The sequence below is a fragment of the Chroicocephalus ridibundus genome, chromosome 2 (assembly GCF_963924245.1).
Source record: "Chroicocephalus ridibundus chromosome 2, bChrRid1.1, whole genome shotgun sequence".
In the NCBI taxonomy this organism is placed as follows: Eukaryota; Metazoa; Chordata; class Aves; order Charadriiformes; family Laridae; genus Chroicocephalus; species Chroicocephalus ridibundus.
The window spans coordinates 129,198,520-129,217,090 of record NC_086285.1 but is presented as its reverse complement, the minus strand read 5'-3'; the positions used below and the strand labels follow the sequence as shown (position 1 = coordinate 129,217,090).

The 18,571-nt window shown below is 39.0% G+C and overlaps 1 protein-coding gene across 6 annotated transcripts in view; it reads right to left on the bottom strand.

Moving 5' to 3' along the window:
• Positions 1–1,199: 1,199 nt before the first annotated feature.
• Positions 1,200–18,571, bottom strand: part of CHD7 (chromodomain helicase DNA binding protein 7) — a 133,677-nt gene continuing 116,305 nt past the window's right edge. For 3 of the 6 annotated variants that reach the window (XM_063326925.1, XM_063326928.1, XM_063326926.1), the window contains 17 exons: positions 17,794–17,993; positions 17,045–17,204; positions 13,900–13,989; positions 13,201–13,304; positions 11,709–11,838; positions 11,371–11,443; positions 11,099–11,153; positions 10,148–10,376; positions 9,771–9,979; positions 8,946–9,623; positions 8,351–8,511; positions 6,454–6,681; positions 5,775–6,218; positions 4,971–5,192; positions 4,433–4,573; positions 3,871–3,975; positions 1,200–3,094 (listed from right to left, as the gene is read on the bottom strand). In XM_063326925.1, the coding sequence (XP_063182995.1) occupies positions 2,138–3,094; positions 3,871–3,975; positions 4,433–4,573; positions 4,971–5,192; positions 5,775–6,218; positions 6,454–6,681; positions 8,351–8,511; positions 8,946–9,623; positions 9,771–9,979; positions 10,148–10,376; positions 11,099–11,153; positions 11,371–11,443; positions 11,709–11,838; positions 13,201–13,304; positions 13,900–13,989; positions 17,045–17,204; positions 17,794–17,993 (4,186 nt within the window). In that variant the 3' untranslated portion in view covers positions 1,200–2,137. The remainder of the gene's footprint in view (positions 3,095–3,870; positions 3,976–4,432; positions 4,574–4,970; positions 5,193–5,774; positions 6,219–6,453; positions 6,682–8,350; positions 8,512–8,945; positions 9,624–9,770; positions 9,980–10,147; positions 10,377–11,098; positions 11,154–11,370; positions 11,444–11,708; positions 11,839–13,200; positions 13,305–13,899; positions 13,990–17,044; positions 17,205–17,793; positions 17,994–18,571) is intronic. The other 3 variants (XM_063326930.1, XM_063326931.1, XM_063326929.1) reach the window with 3 other exon arrangements.

Sequence of the window (18,571 nt, the reverse complement as noted above, 5' to 3'; positions counted from 1 at the left end):
AACAAATAGAACAGAGTATGTAACACACCTGATCAAATTAATGTACCTTGGCTTTCAGCCTCTTTTTGTCATGGTCTAAGTGTGATGTTTTAGAAAACGGCAGGAATAACACACCTCATCAACCGCTCAGTGATGTACATGGTGGGGGGAATCCTTGCTGACCTTCGTTAACTCTGTATGATCTATTTAAGTGACACTACAAGACATCCTGACACCCATTCATTTCAACAGTGCGTGCCTGTGATTCATTCACACAAAATTCACTTCCTAAGCCTTAATTTCTCTACTTTCATCGTTCATGAAATGTTCTTTTCAGGCCAAGTTCACACCTTTTCATATATCCCCCTCAAGACTGCATTTTGGCCTTGCAGTACTTGTCCATTTGAGCTCTCATGTAAATGTGCAGTGGACAGGAGAGCGAGGTTTGCAGCTCTCCAGCATTCCAAAAGCACAGACAATATTAGTCCTAAGACGAGGGTCCACCCACAGCTGGCTCTCAAATAGCTAATTTTTCATGTACTCCACTGAAAATCTAACCTTTTATCCTCACTCTCGAGACGATTGTGTACGTATGTGTCAAGGTGACAACACTGTGGAAACAGAAGTTCTCAAATGGTACATTATCTCGAATATCAAAAGGTCACAAAAGGGTACAAATCGGTAGCTCTCCAGAAGAGACCCCGGTTTTTATGAAAAGTGGGTCAGTTTTAGTTTCATGTAGGTTGTTTGACACAGTGGTTTCTGGCATCACAAGCTCTGGTCTACAGGATACCACAGAGCCTTTGTATCCCTTGCTGTCACTACAGCATTGTGTTTTTCTACCCATTAACCAAGGATAAATGACCTAGATATTGTGCCTATTAAAGCCTCATTTTTCTTTTGCCCTTTTGTTCTTTAGTGTACCACATTATCACATGCTGAACACATTTTAAAGTATTCTCAGTCTCTCATGACCCTTTGAAGGAGTAAAGTGGGGTTTTTAGTGTGCGTTTCTGTAGAGTTACTTAGAGTGGAAAATATGAAGGTAATTCAAGGTTTCTCTTCCTGCCTAGTCCCTTGAAGACAATCAGTTCAGCATTTACAGCCACTAATCTACAAAGAATATAGCAGAAAAATGCTGTAAGAAAGCCACAATGCAAATACAGAAAGCGAACACCAGTTGTGATGTCCCTAAACACTACATTCTATAATTACATCTCTGCATATCATGGGTCACTTTTATTAAAAGCATCATTACTACAGTTGGCAGCAATTTACATCTTATCTTACATGATAGCAGTTTCCAAAGAAAAAAAATAAAAAGACATCACAACAAAGAAAAACAATACATTTACAAAGTCATGTCTGTAAACTTCAAGGCTAGTTTAGAGTTGAGGTAATGCTGTTTAGCTTTGTGGCTAAAGTAACAAAGTCCTTTAATTTAAAAAAGGTACCTGATTTTTTTCTTTTTGTTTATACCAGTGCATTACAAGATCACGAGACGATTAAACTGTAGCTTTATCCTGTAAGAACCTTCTCCGCGGGTTAATTTCCAAAAGGTACTCTTCACATTCAACAGCTGCCTTATTATTGCTGCGTCTCAAGACAGAGACATTCACACTATCATGAAGATTGTCAGAGAGAGAGTGTGTGTGTGGGTGTGTGCGCGCATGTGAGCGGGTGAACTCCCATACAGTCAAAATGAAGCGCGAGTACGATATGTATGGTAAATTTCATCTTGACCTTCACAGCAAAAAAAAATTAAAATAAAAAAATTAAATATATAACTTCATCCTTCCTTTAAGCAGCACTTCCTTCTATTAGTGCCACTTGATTACAAATTGCTGCTTAATTCATAATACCAATGGTACCAAAAGAAAAAAAAAAAAAAGCAGAGCATTATGTCAATTTCCTTAAAAAGACATGATCACCTCTCAAATTTCATCTCTCCTAGGGATAATAAATAATGCACTGCACAATACTTAATGACCAAGATACCTTTTGACACATCTGTATAACATGACTTGAACTTTTTTTTTTGCTACACTATGTTACAGAACAGCTTATAAAAACTAAGTATGGACATTAACTGTGAGTGTAAACAGTAGGACTACCACTTGTCAAAAGTTTAAAACACTTTAACTGTAACTGGTACTGGTTATTCATCATTTTCATTGTTTTCTATTTCTTCCCCCCCATCAAGTGAGTCTAATTCTTCACCCTGTGCTATTTCATCTTCTAAAACGGAGGAATCTGCAGTTTTATCAAGGCTCTCCTCTGCATCACTGCCTTCGAGATTTTCTTCATCTTTAAAGGCAGTTCCTTCAGTTTTGTCAGCAGCCTTCTCTTCGTTGGAGCCCACTGCGTTCTGAAGTCCTGCTAGTGCTGGGAAACCGGGCAGAGTCAATCCTCCCAGTCCTGGAGGTAGAAACATAGATGGATAGAAGAGGCCAGGAGCCATGGTAGACAGCAGGAAAGGATTGAAGGCCAGAGGGTTTGTGGGCAATCCAGTGTTGGTGGTGGTGGTGGTAGTGGTGGCAGTGGCGGTAGTCGCCGCAGTAGCAGCACTGACAGATCCATTCGCAGAGTCAGTAGCAGAAACAGTGTCTGTGCTTTTCTCAGAGTCTTTGTTCTCCTCTTCGTTCTCATTTTTCTTCTCTTCAGCTTTTGAAGCGCCATCCTCAGTCTCTCCTTGACCGGAAGCAGTAGTGGCATTTCCAGTAGTAGCCGTTATTGGGTTATTCAACAATCCGCTTAGTCCAAACATATTGGGCAATCCTGCCATCCCTGGCAACATCAGAGGCAACATGGCAGCTGGATTTTTAGCATCCCCCCCAGCAGCAGCAGCTGTTGCTAGCCCTGGCGGGAAGCCCATGAGGCCTGCGAGCTGGAGAGACTGCAGGTTCTGTAGGTTCTGGAGGCTTGTGAGGTCCATTCCAGCAAACAGACTGTTCATTAGTAGTGGGTTGATTCCCGAAGTTGATGCTACAGCAGCAGCTGCTGCAGCTGCTTTGGCAATTTCACTTTTTGGCCTTCTTCCTCTTCTGCTTGCTCCTTCCTCCCTCACAACAGGTCCAGTGAGAAGACGGTCAAACATGGACTCTGGAACAAAACCCTGAAACGAAGATGCGGAAAAACAAGCTTTACTCTCGATTAGCTTTTGTAGCTTTCGCCAGTTAACTGATGACGATGGAAGAAACAGAAGGGATTCCAGCATACTCCAAAAGTGGTTTTCAACCCTGGCAAATCGTGATGAGCTAGCTACTAAACTGAATTGCAGTAGAACATGTAAGAAAAACTGAAGAAAGCAAAGTCAGAGATTTTGTACATTTAAACACAGCGGTAAAACAAAACATTCATTAAAAAAATCCAAACCCTGATACACTGCAGTTACGAGTCTATACCTTTGTACTTCACACTGAACTTCAGTATAGCAACATTTTATTAAAATTAGTATTTGCAGAATTGTACCCTTTATTTTCAAATAACTGTTGTAAAATAAAAGGCAGAAAAACCTAATCTTTTGATGCTGCCTATTGCCAAGATGATGAATTCTATTTCTGTTATGAATATGACAAATATTTTCTTAATAATTCCTAATGTATGAATATGTGTATTTGTTAAGGTTTGTTACTTACAAGAAAAAAAATAATGCAAAAAAAATGCTGAAGGCTGCCTTAATGCAGCTGATTTTTCAAGTGTACTTCAATCCCATTCTGCAGCAGCCTCCTATCACCATCCCCCCCGAACTTGGCAGTTCCCACCCAGAGACTACAATTTTCCTCAGCTCAAAACTAGCTATGAGATAAAGACTTAATAATCAATTTACACAGCCTTCAACTTTTCCGTGCTATAATCTACAGTGAAGCATGGAACGAGAGTTTCACTTACAGACTGTTTAACGATGTCAGTCCAATCTGGAGCAACAGCAAATTCAGGATTTTCTTCCAGCCATCTTGGCAAGTCCTTCATTGGAGGGGCCATAGCTCCACCCATCTAATGCAAAAGACGAGGTTAATACTTAAACCAAAAACTATTTATATGGGTATTTTCTATCTGTGCTCTTTCATCTCTGAAGGATGGCAGTAAAGACTTTCAGGACAGACTGTGGAAAACTACATGGAAAGCAGCTAATGATACTAGAATTGAGAAGATCATGTTTTTTAAAAAAATACGGTAAAATGCTGCATCTTAGGCAGGGCTAGTAATGAAATTTGCATGTGAAAAAATGTGCTATATCGTTTCAAAAAGTAACAGTTATTTACTCAAATGATTAATATTAACATATCAGAAGAACAAAAAAGGAATTAAAGGAACTGGGTAGTACATTCTAGTAAGAATAACTGCTGGTGACAAATTATTAAACTTTTTAAAAGAAAGCTTGGAGTAGAAAACCGACTTTCCACGTGCAAAGACACTATTAAAGACTGCCACTGAACTAACTTATTTTTACCTTCTTTCCATTTCGCTTATTTACAACAGGTACCCTTTCTTCTCCTGTCAAGGTGTTTATATCCAGTTTATTAGGGTTTCGACATCTGTGTCGTTTTTGTTTCGGCTTCTGAAATGGGGAAAACAGCACATCTGCACTCTTCTGGAAAGAAGAGATGTATTGCTTTTTAGTTTTTCATTTTCTTGACAAAAATTGCCAATCATGGAACGCCTTCTCACAACAATTTTAAGAAGGGGCCAACTACGTTAGCCTCAGATTATCCCAGAAAAATCTTTTTTCTTATCAGATGAAGAAATTCTACAGAACTTGAAACAAACACTGCTTTAACATTGTTATATACAAATATTAAGAAAGGAAAAGCAACCCATATATCCTCCCTACCAGCCTATAAGTGTGGCTGAAGAGAGGACCTCTACTGCAAACCAACAGTTACAAAATCCAATGACTACGCCCAACGTGAGGAAATTAATTTTAACATCTGTAAAACTAACTTCTCTATTAATATAATACAACAACACTCTTAGAATCACATACTTACTGGTACATAACTTGGCATATCTACAGTGTAAGTAGGATGTAATTTAAGCCATTCCACTAAATCCTTGTTTTTAGGAGCATCCTCTCCCACCAGCCTGGTCCCATCCTCTAGATTGATTACAGGGATGCGAGTGTCTGGGTCCAGTTGACCAGGAGATGGAATGTTCCTTGCTGGTAGGGCTTCCATATCTTCTTCAAAAGCTTTGGTCACTTCTGCATCCTCCTGAAAACATTTAACATCTGTATTAATTCTCACTTCAAGGGAAAGGTTACCTGGGAGAAATAATTTCAGGGACTGAAGCTAAATGCTCAGTGAGATTTTGCATACACAAGAGTTAACGGGGTTTAAATATTCATACTATGTAAAGCAATACCATTACATTAGGGAATTTTGTAAATTTAGCATCCTTGAACATTAAAGAATATACAGCTAAAGACAGAGCAAGTTTTTGTGCATTTACAGTTAATGGCCCACAAGACCTTCCTTTTTCTACACGGTAAGAAAAACATACTTAAGCCTCAAAACATATGTTATTATAAATGTATGTTTTGTTAAAAAAAAAAAAGTATTTTTGAAAGTACAAGACACTTAAAACTCAGCCTACAATTTGCTAGAGTAAAAACCTGATGTAAACAACATTCTGTTTGGTTCAAAAAGAAATAGCAGCTCTAAACACAAAGAAAAAGCTGGTTGGGTAAAAACTGTACATTACTATTACAGAGAGTACAACACTACTTTAAACTCACATTCAGAAAGTACTAAACACAGAAGAACAAATATGAGACAAAAAGGTTGCTGTCTTACTACAGTCAATGATGTCCGTTTGTTGCTCATAAATAACAGATCAAGCCCTTCTACATTTTTCCTCCTTCCTCTCCTCCTCTTCATGGGTGGTTCTCCATCTATTAAAGAGCCATTTAGTAGATGCCTTGTGGGTGTGCGTGAAAGACCTGCTTGCAGCAGCTCCATTTGAGTTTTAAAGGCATCAGACACGGGTGTGGAGACATTAGGCAAGATAAACTTTGAAGTAACAGGTGAAAAATTTGAGGTAGAACTTGTTGCCTCTCGTGAGGCCTTTGATAAATCTACAACCTTTTCTTGTCCATTTTCTGAGACCACCTGAGACTCACGTAACTGGGCAACCATTTCCATAAGATTTCTCCTCTTGGCAGCTCTCTCAGCCTCAATTTCAATCTTTCTTCGTCTCCTCCTCCTCTGACGTGGAACCGATAAATTGAGTGCATCTTCCTAATGAAAAATGAGCATTTCCAAATATTAGCAAAGCTCTATTTGCTATTCTGAATTTAAAATAAAAGCCTGAACATGTAATTCTGAAAACAAAGCCTTCATTTTATTCAAAGAAGCACTTTTTTATTTTTCCTATTTTATTTTAAGAAATGGTATTTTTTATTTTTTCTCTTGTGCAAAGAAGCGCATGCAGGATAAAATGTTTTACGTAAGAAAGAGAAAGATGCAGCCTTGCCTTTGATAACTGAGGAGAAGCAGTGATATCTTCACTGCCACTGACGCTGGCTTGACCAACCATGGAGAGCTCTGCAAAGCTCCTTTTTTGTAGAGGGCTGTCCACAGCTGTTGGAGTATACCCAGGTATGAGCCCCTGGAAATCAAACATCTGGCGCCTATTTACTGGCCACTTCCCTTTCAGCACTGCTTCACAGATGTTGTCTAATCGGTTGATCATTACTCGGTCCTGCATAAAGGAAAAGTACGTAATGAACCTTCAGTGTGAAGGTTGCCATATAAACTCAAATGAGTATAATGACACAGTCCAGCTTCCAAAGCTTAAGAAATACATTCAAAAACAACTATTCTTGCATGTGAGGATAAACTGATTGCCTTACAAGAAGCTAATATACAGAGAATTTTGAAGAATAGAACATTACTAGAATTTAAAAGCTGCATTTATAACTGGGGGGAAGGAGGAAGACAGAGTTTTCTGTACGACAATGTACTAACTGACAAATTTAACAGAAAGTTACTATTGTTTTACACTGCAAAACTTCAGTAGTTAGCAAAATCAACAGTTAGGAAAGGAAAATCAAAACATCTGCAATCAGCATCTTAAAGCTACAGTTCTGAAGAACCAAGAGGCTGGATCTGTAATTCAGTCCTAGGAAGTGGATCCTCATTAACGTCACTATTAATAAAGTTCAACATTATGAAACGGGCACCAACCTAGGGACATCTAATGAATGTCAATTTTCATTCCACGCCCATTATCACTTCAAATTTCACTGAAGCGTGTACACTAAAAAATCTCTAATTATGTTTATTAGTCTACTTATGCTGAACCTATACAGATGAAGGATTTTTTGTTTTACTTTTACACTACAACTGGAATAAGATTTTAGTCCATGTTTCCAAAATATATGCTAAAGCAAAGAAGATAGTATAATTTAATTTCTTCCATTTCAGTATTCAAGCACATTCTATGCTAGCCTGCCTCAAGTAGCAGAAACTTCAGAACAATGAGAAATACTGCTGGTTAGGGAATACGAGCATCAGTTAGCTTCCTGAACAGCAAAACAGTGCAAAAGCCACTAGCAAATCTCAGCAGCTGCAACAGACTGCTTGCTTTCCCCAGGAATAAGCCTATTAAGAACAAGGTCCCGCTGCCCTGCCCCCCCCCGCTCCACCCCGTCCCAAACCAGATGGCCCTGTTATGGTGATTAGTAAGCTTAAGACTATTACTACTTTATTTCTCTCTCTCCCCCCTTACTGCAAAGGGGAGTACTAAATTATGTATGGATTTATTACAAGGTCATGGTTTCATATTTTTAAAAACATTTTATATTAGATAATTTTCTGCCTGGTTACTAAAACAAGATATAGCTTTATCCTATCTAAAACTGCTGCTTACGTTTGCAGGATACCTTAATACAATTACATCTGTCAACATTACATAATGGCTTAGATCATGTAGGTCACCAATACTCTTCTCTACAATCTCCTCACCCCAAAATAAAAAGGTGATCTTACAAAATCTCTGCTCTTAACACCGCAGACTGCTCTGCAGATGAAATCCATAATTCAAAATCGTAAGTCTGCTTCCATCAACAGAGGTGCGAGAGGTGTGACTCTGCTGACATACAGTCACGGAGCCTACGAGAATCCACGTCTGTTAGTAGTTTGTTGTTTTACTGAATGACACTATTTACAGTAAAGCAATTCCTTTCCTTTCCTCTGCTAATTTGTATGAAAATGAAGAATAAAATGCTATTCCACAAATCATTCATAGAAAAAAGTCCCTTCGCCACTGGAAATGCAGAATCACACAGAGCTCACCGTTATTTTGCAAACATGTTTCCCGTATTTTATCTATACTGAAAAAGACACATGCCATTCTACCCCTAACCAACCTTAGGCCAGAAAGAGAAGGCAAATGTTCTCTCATGAAGCAGCTGCACCACAGAGGGATCCCCATCTTCCATGTAGAATCCGTCACGTGTTTCATCCCTTGCGGTACTCATAGAAGCATTGCTTTCTTCATCAAAATTCTTACCCTGAGAAACTGTTCCTGCTGAATAACAACCACAACCAGACATTAACTACAAAAGTTTCCAACCACCAAATGTCAACCCAACTCAACCACCCAGTGTCAACCCAACTAGACAGGTTAAGACAACCAGGCTTGACACAACTTTTCTAACATAGGCTTTTATTCAGTAATGACTACATCAGAGCCTTAGTCTTCCACATTTGGCACAGAGACCGTGCTTATTGGCTCAGTAAGCTATCTTGGAAAGCCTTGTGGGGGAATACCCCGCTGATGCTGCATGGTTTTTATGAAAGCTTATCTCACCACCTGATGCGCGGAAGGGCAGAGGAACTGCTACATGTAGCCTATCCCAAGCTCCATAACGGCTCCATGTGTGCCACTTACCAGCTGGCACAAGCTGCAACAGCTGTGGGGCTCATGCTAAGCACACAGAATTGATCTGACCAACGTGTTACCTTCAGGTTGGGAGGATTCTTCTGATTTATCATCATCATCCAGTTTCTCCTCTTCATCTTCTTCCGAACCTTTCTCAGAAATAGATTTTGGGTCTACGTCTGTACTCATTTCTATGTCTTTCAATTCACATTTAACAGAGCCAGGCTCAGCCTCAGCATCACAGTCTGGTTTAGTGTCTTTATCTGCAGTATCTGTCTCCTCTTTGATATCAGGCTTTTCTTTGGCTGCTGGATTTTCAGACCCTTCAACTTTAGACTCTGTTTGTTCTGTAGTCTTTTCTTCTTGTACTGGTGTGGATGGGACAATAGGTGGTGTTTGACTGCAGCCAGCACCCAGAGGGTTTACAGAAGAGACAGTATTTACATTACCCGTCCCTCTGTTTTGAGCAAAGTTTTTGTGAGCCTCAAGAAAAGAGAGTTCAGGATCATTCAGAATGTGATAATCTGTCCTACTGACTCCATGTTTAGCAGCACCAATCAGTAAGTCTTTGTCATGTTTACCACACTCCCACCACTCCGGCAGGTCCAAGCTTGGTTGGCAAAGTTTTAGCCTCTCTCCCAATTGTGGGTGATGGAGAACCTGCTCACGGATTTTCCGCAACAGTTCTATACGATATAAAGTTCTAGAAGCACGCTCTTCTGTGATCGGCTCAATCATAGTGGAAAGATCAGGTGGTTCTGAAATGACAGTGATTTGTATTGTTTAACATCGATTGAATGTACACCCATTTTGAAATCCTGGACCCTTACACCTGCACGTGAAGTTTCAACAGTACCACTGTCTCATAACAGTCACATTGATTCCTACAGTCAGTTAAAACTTACCATCATCCGGTTTGACTGGCATTCGGCACACTCGTCTACACATATTCACAAAGCCATTAAAATACTTTTCCAAGCTTTCATCGGACTTTTTATCAAGCCTGGCAAATGCTCTGAATTGATTCCAGTCGAATTGATGTTTTACAGGATCGAAAATAATTCCAAAAGTAGACACCACACGATAAAAATCAGCTTCTTCTCTTCTTGTCCACCTAGTCAAGGAAGAAGCAAGAGAAGTGAGGCCACTGAATAAACCAGAGTCCAAAGACAGTGTGGATGACACCAAACCCCCTTAGTTTATTCTTTCAAAGCAGAACGGCAGTACTGGTGACACACAAGCTCAAATGAGATTTAAAGACAGATATCACTGAGAAACTCACTTTTGTCGTTTTTCAGTTATTATAGCTTCCCTTTCTGCTTCTAGTGCCCTCACTTCTTCCCGAGGCCGACGTCTCCTGCGGTCAGTCTTCATTAGTGCCTCTTGCCTCATTTGTTGCCTTTTATAGCTGCGCTGATAGGCAGTAATGAGGCGACGCAGACGGGTAGTCAGGGTTGAAGTGTTGGGCCAGTAGAGTTGGCCTAACTCAGCATTGCTTTCACTGTGCTTGTCTAGAGAATAGAGAAGTATTTGTGCACTGCAAAACCACCACTAAAGATTTCAAAGTTTCTACGGCTAGAACTGGATTCCTGTTTTATCTGATAAGAACATATGCCTCATTAATATTGGTGCATAACAAATTAAAAACAGGATAACTACATTGGTAGGAAATAAAAAATAGAAACCAAACCACCCAACTCTAAGAACTCAGAAATGCTTGTGAAACATTTAGAGATAAGCATCAAGCATTATTATTCAATGTTATGAATACAAACATATTATGAATACTGTAAGTATTTAAATTAATGCAATGTATCTTTAAATATATTACTAAGATCATCATTCTGCCTCTGAGGAAACACCTATGCTTACGATTTCCCACTTTATTATTCTCACTTAAGCTTGGCAATTTTCCCCCATACTGAGGAAACAATGTATCTGTAACTTCCAAGATTATCTCGGCAAAAACATCAACGGCTGCATTATGAAACATCCGGTCTTTATCATCACAATTTCTACTATGTAATTAGAAACCCAGAAAGCCACAATGTGGATTATTCAAAGACAGTAAATAATTGTTTTGTAAGATGTGAAGCATGAAGAGAATTAGCAGTAGAAGTTTACAGTGATGTTCTCCCAAAACACAACCTATCCCCTCACGTGGCAAATAAACAGTCCACCTTTCACTAAATGGTCCATTTTTGCCTTTTTAATTTCTTTGCTATAGTCTTACTTGGGTGTATTTCTATGGATTCCTCTTTGTCTTCTGGAGGTGAGTTTGCAAATTCCTTGGGGAGAAGACAGAAGTTATTTTAGTTTTCAGTTTTGACCATATGTTATCATTTCAGGAGAAAAATATGTCATCTCTCAAACACAGCAGCAAACAATCTTCATAAAGTGTGTTTATCTGGTAGCTCTCAAACTTAAGAACTGCACATTAAGATAAACACAGAGAATCAGTTATAATTATATATATTTGTAATTACATAAAGTTGAAGTTCTTACATCAATTTCATCCTTGAAAGGAGTTCTGGTTGGCTTGTATTCTGGATCTTCATCCTCTCTGTCAAACTCACCGCTATAAAATATTTAAGAGAAATATTGGTTTTGGGAGGGGGCTGATTTTCTGGACAAAAGCAAAAAAGCTACAAAAGCCATCAGTATTGTGTACCAAGTTACCCATTTATATTTCATGCTCAACTGTGTGAAGAATTCTATGTACTTTTTACATCATGTGATCACTTCAGATCCTCAGGCGAGATGTAAGCAAAATATGACATATGAACTCATGCCAACATATACAATGCTGATAAAGTTTATTAATTTTTTCATGTCCTCCTTACCCATCACCACCATCTGCTAACATGTCTGTCCCTCTCTGTTCGGCAGCTATGGCCTTCGCATCAGGCATGCCAACCCGTTCCAGAAAGCACAGTGCTGGATCAGCTCTCATAGAATTGTACTTCTCATAACCTGCATGCAGAGCAGGAGACAATTTTTTTTTAAAACCTATGACCAACTGTGAATAGAACAGGTTTAGGCAATAGAAGCACAATTTTCCGAATTCATCTATTTATTTTTAAATAAAACAAAGGAGCTGTCACCATGCTGGAAACAACCATTTCATTCATTTTTCATACTGGTAAATTCCATCAGCACAGAAACATTTTCACATCAATAACATGAACAAATAGTAGATACTGAAGAAAGTATTCAATTTAATGTCTTTATAAGGTACAGTAAAAATCTTTCACAAAGTGAAAAACTTCTTTAAGTTTCCTATATGACTTTGTCAGTGGTTCTCCACATTCAATACTCCATACTGGAAACATGCAGATGCGAACGGAAACACACACACACATGCATTTTCTATAGCTCCAGCCCTGCTGGAACCCTCAATGTAGGCTGCAAAAATGCTGTATGCATGGGTTATACGTAAGGCCAACGAACCTGTCTTATTAGGTTTAGGATGATGCATGTCAGTAAGATGACACTGTTCCCTCTATGGTTTTCAAACTGCTGTTTGCTTTTTTACTGCCCAAGTTGACTAGATGGAAAATGGCAGATCCCAACAGTGCACTGCAGGAAAATGATTTTTAGACTAGACTTGCCTCAGCTGAGCCCACAAAACAGAGCTGCTGTACATAGGCAGAACAGCACAATTCAATTAGGATTTGTACTACAACACACTGCTCCTAACTGCTGTAGAGCCTCAAGCCAAACTGTAATCATGAAAGGTTTTATAAGCCATCATTCTCCCCTTTAGTCAGGCTGGGCTGCTGAGAATACCTCTGCGACCTCCAGAGAATTGGGATTATAATCAGGAATCGCTCACTGTATATATCATGCCAGCTCTGCATCCCCAGCCTTTCAAAGTTAACAAGGCTGCATCCCACTCAAGGGAGCCGGGAGTTCTCAACACTGACATTTGTGAAATATTGCTTGGAACAAAGCCCAGGAGGCACTTGTACAGATTAATAGCAGAGGTTAAGCCCACCGTCCACTTTGACACTGGTTGGCAGAGTTAGCAAGTGAAGCAGTGCTGGAAGCAAAGTTTATGGAGATCTATCTTACTATTTGGCTATTATTTAAACAAATATGGTTTTGTTTTATTTACAGCCAAGAAAGTAATGTTTTCTTCTCAAATGTTCTGCAAACATTTAAAAACAGCATCTGATATTTACAGCTCCTATTAGGTTTTTAATGCAGGCAAGAAAAAAAGGGAGATACAAGCCAACAGTTCTTTGGAACAATACTTGTTAATATTATGACTGAACAGTCCTACACACAGAAAGCTTTACAACTGAGTTTTGTTCAGAGTGAGACATCACTTACCGTGTTTGAATACTCCAATTAAAAGGGATTTATCCGCCTCCTTATCCCACCAGTCTGCAGGAACTTCTGCATGGAATGGCTCAGGTATCCATACATCTACTTCACTGTGAAGACAGCATTATATACATTCTCAAAGTTATTACTGGGCAAAGTTGGGTTTTTTTTGGGGTTTTTTGGGTTTTTTAAACAAATGCTTAAAAAAAATGCTTTTTTTAAGCAAAACGCTGTTAAATTGAATAATGAATTTGGGGGAAGGGGGAGGTCGGGCGCCGGCAGGGGGAACCCCAAAACCCAACACAGAAATTGAAATACATTGAAAAATAACTAGGATGGTTAAAAAAGCACCCAAACAAACACCAACAAAAAACCAAAAATCATCAGGCTCTTTTGGGAGTGGCACGACAATGATTATCCAAATATGATTCTTTTAAGGTCTTAGTATATTTTTTTTCATTTTTTTAAAGTTGAGATAGAATAGTCCTTCATTATTAGCAGAAGTGAAAATCCGCCTCTCATTTCCCACATCATTTCCTCCCCCAAGAAAATTACCCACTGCACTTGGTAAAATAATAAGGCTGCTTGAGAACAGACATTTAAGAGATAAAGTGTGACAACCTTTAAATGCTGCATTATTACAGTACATGTACTTAATAAAAGCCAGCGTCATAAAGCAAAAAATAAGCCTGCACTTGCACTAACCTTGAGTCAGCACCCTCTAAGATCTTGTCTGCTTGGTCCCCTATAACTTCTTGTCGTAGATAGTAGAGCATGCGGACACGCAGCAGGACCCTGGAGAGGAAGGCAGAGGGGGGAAAAAGTTCTTAACTTCAGGACTGTTTGCCAACAGTGGCTTTTGGCAGCTGCTGCTGTTCATCCATCATCCTGCCAAGGCTGATTAGCCATGCTGTATGGTAGGCTTGAAGCGTGACAGATGGTGGCACATAATCACCTCTGTGTGGTGCTTTCTGCTGGCTTCCAACAGGCCTGCCTGGCAACCGCTTACACTGCACAGAGAGGGACCCAGCTCAGCCCAGCCCCGGCGCATTTCATTTAGTTCTACCTAGTGCAGCTTGTGAAGTTTAGACACGTACTCTACCACTGCCTCTGAAGTATTGAAGCAAGTTTGTAAACAACTGAGCAGATGGCTTTCAGTAACTGTTCTGCTTCATTATCTCATAAAATTTCCTCAGCTGCTGCCTTAATACCATTTTTGGAAGCACATCAGAAGTTGTAGGAATAAACGAGATATAAAATCTGGTTTTACTACCTTACAATAAACCCTCAATATGGAATGTCAGGTTTTTCAGATTATACAACTTTTGGCTTCCGAGAATTGGGGGGGGGGGAAAGGGAATAATCCCTCATTTCCCTTGGGAGATATTAACTATTTTTACTCTTTATAGTTAAAACTGCTATTTAATTTTACCTGTGCACAACCTAAGTGTTACAAGGAAGTGAAAAATCTTCGTTGCCCATGTTTATTTTTCCCTATCTCTGTCATACTACAGTGGTTTTTGGAAGGGCTGTCAGGTGTTGTGGTCATACTTGAAGCTGGCAGGAGAGAGAATGGCAGACACTGGCTTTTCAAGGAGACTAGAAAAGAGGCCATCTCTGTAGAAAAAGTATCTACCTGAAAATAATCCTACTCTCCTATGTTTACCCAATTCAGGGCACCCCCTGCTGCCTAGTTCATGAAGTAAAATCAGTACCAGCTAAAACAGAGATTATTCAGCCTGCCCTCTCACTGTACCCAAATCCATCACGGAAACTGTTGAATTGCTGCTGCTTCTGAACAGCTAGGGTGACCTGGGAGGCAGTAATCTGATCACCCACTTGCATGAAAAATTTAGACCACCACCAGTTTTGAGAGCTCCTCATTAGAGATCTGATGCAACCAGAGCAATACCCGGTTTTACACGTGTTATTCCAGCAAACCTTGGAGGAGCAGGGATTTGAATGAAGGTCATGTCTGCAATTCAAAACATGTCAGACATGCTTCTTTTTGTATGCATGATAACTGGGACCAGTAAGGTGTCCCTGCTCCCTCTGTGGCTATGTAAATAAGCTGTTGAGTGTTTCTATCATCTTAGTATTAAGCAATAACAGCTGTTACATCAAGCCAAAGAAGAGGAGCAGGAAAAAAAAAACCCAACACCAACTGAACACGAGAGGATCTTTGCACCAGAGTCCTATCTGTTAAAACAGCATATATGTTACGTAAGGAGAGGACATCAGTTCTTACAAAGCTTTGCTACTGCTGCCTTCCGATGGAAATTACTCAGACTATTAATTGGCTTCCACCTCTGTTCGATTTTACCTGGGCTAAACACGTTGCTTCTATGATTCACTTAGTCCTGGTGGAAGCGAAGGAAAAAGACAGCAACTGAAAACATTCTTGCACAGTGATTTATCAATCTTGCCTATCCTTGTAATTGTTCTACTGCTTTATTACAGGAGCAATATTTTAAAAATGAGTTTAAGTCTGATCTGCAAACTGATATAACAAGTAATGAGGACATGTTACCTGAGAGATTAAAATAGTGTTACAGGAAAGAATTTAATTACTTTAAGAGCAAGTGAAATGTAATAACAGATCAGAGTAACAGCTCAGAAAAAATCAGAACGTAGTTTATTTGGATGTGCACTTGCTAACATAATTCTGTAAGTATGTGTTTTCATCAGCTGAGAATTAAGTTTGGTTAGCATCTAGAAATGAGCTAATAAACCCCTTATATGCCTTTCCTCCTTCACATCACACCCCCTATTGACAGGCCACAGGTACTTTTCAAATCAATAATTTCTTTCCAATAAACAGTATTAGTGAAACACAATATATATTCAAAACGCAAAGTACGGATGACCTTTCAGTAACACCACATTACATCTGTATGGCGTATTTATACAATGAAGAGTATAAATTTAAAAACAGAAAAAAAACAAAACCCCAAAGCCCAAAAAGCACACAACCTCCCCCACAAACCCAAACTAAGACATTTCTGGGACAAGAGTTAGGTTCAGTGTCTGTAAACAGAGACTATAGCAAGCAAAACTGAGATAGAGAACCAGGACACTGTGGACAGAAGCTGACACAAAAATAACTAAAATATTACAAAACAAAAGCTAAAAGCATGTAAGAGAGGCTCTTAAGAGACATTCACACAACGATATCCCAAATCGAAATAAAACGATCTTTGTCCCCAAAGGCTTTCAGTTCAGTAATGTGTTTAGAATTGCAAAAATCAAATCAAGGCACTGATTCAGGTAAGAAAACCTGGTGAGGAATTTTATCTCAAACAAAAGAGGAAAGAAGAAATATTCTGTATAATGTGGAGAGCAAAAAAGGACGGGAGAAAAAGAACGAAGAGAAGATACACACACGTATAGGTGAACTACTACATGAAACTGAAAATGAATAACTGGACATTTGAGTTTAATGCCTAAGGAACAGAACTCTTAAGGACATCAGCTTGAGAGACCCCACAAGAAGGGTAAGAAACAAACAGCTTTTGTGTAAAGACAGCCAATTGTCAAGAAAAATAGACGGTGTAGGGATACAGTCTTTCCTTTATATGGTAAAAAAAATAACCTCATCTGATTCCATTCTTATTTAGTAAGTAGAAAACAGTTTTCTTCAGAACTGTGTTTTAAGCGCTGATCGGTCATAAAGAGCTTACAGAACTATCCATATATCTCAAAATTATTATTCCCAAATTAAAAAGTAATAATGGCCTTTACATCCTATTAAATGGCCCTGTGTTCTATTAAAAATATCCAAAAGAAGTTGTGGACTTTTCAAAAGCATGTCGTAAAAAAACCTCTAAATGAACTATTTATTAATACTTACTTATTACAGTGATGTTTGAGATGTTTCCTATAGCTGTCTTCTTGAAATAATACATCTGGATTACAGGTTGTGAGCCAATCCGCATCTTGCAGCATTGGCTGTGAACTCTGGGCTTTTACTTTCTTGCCTTTCCTCCCTCTGGGCACTGGTGCAGACAGACCTATGTAAAACCCCAATACTTCTTACACAATCTGAATAGAAAAGCTCTCAACCCAAACTACATTACAAACATACATTTAAAGCTATATTAATTCCTTTGTGGGCAACACAACCACCAAAAACTGAACAGCAACATAATTCAGTACAGAGAATTGCAAATAACAAAATCAACCAAAACTTTCATGCAAATTTAGGTGTGAACATTTCAAAAATGCAGAGCGCTAGCCAGAAAATGGTGTTATATAAATATTTCTTGTAAAAATTCTCATGAATCTGAGCAGCCATAAGGAAACAAGCTTTCTGGTTTATGGCAATTTGAAACAGATTAACTCCGGCAGTAGGTGCCACTTAAAAATTATGCTAGAATATTTGTTCAAAAATGATTTAAGGGAAAGAACACTGTATCCTACAGAGTGTCTAAGGGAGACTTTCCCTTTAAGTATGGACCAAGTCAAAGCCCACCTTACTCATAAAATCTGACAAGATCCTACGACATGTCAGAATGGCTATAGTTTAAACTAAATACATAGCATGACTGAAGCAATTCTTTCCTGTTTACTAGCATCATTATTTGATTGTGGTAGACATACCGGAATGATTAACCAAAGCTCGAGTTTGCCCATCTGCAGTTGGAGTGATCAGATCCCAGATGAAACTTTTGATATTTTCATCCCCTTTGTAATGATTAAGACAATATACCAGGATAGTCCGGCAGATGGTTTCCACATCTTGTTCTGTTAGCTGACGTTTATAGCGCCCATGTGAGAGGATGTCAGTCCACCGACCCCAGCTATAAGAAAAATACATTCAATACAACAGCCAGGGCACTGGTACTTTAATTTGTGACTTGCAATTTAAGTCCTGGTACCAAGCAAGTTGGGACCTCCTGTGTCACTGCTAATGCATTTTGCATTTGCAGGTTATGTCAGGGAATCCAACCTCCAGCACCAAAGAGTTAAGAATGTTTATTTTACAGAACAGGCAATAAGTTCACTGCTCGTAAAGCTGCAATTGAACTACACTCAAAATAATAAAGTACATATGTTTAACTAACGGTCCCAGTAAGCTACGAATAGGAAACTCAACCAACTCCTACAATCATGGGGTTTGGGGAATCATTCTTATTTTGATCCTGAAATCCATCATTAGCAATTGTTGTACACAACTTCCTAAAATACAGACAGTCATTCCAAAGCCCACTGTGTTAGCAGCCAAACATAGATAGCTACTTGCTTGCTAAGAGATAAAATTCAAATTGGTAAATCCAATGGGGAAAAATATAAAGTATCAAATAGCTGAATTCAACTGGTGCTAAAATACCAGAATCTATGTTGAAAACCTCTAGACTGACTGTTGATTTCACAGCCG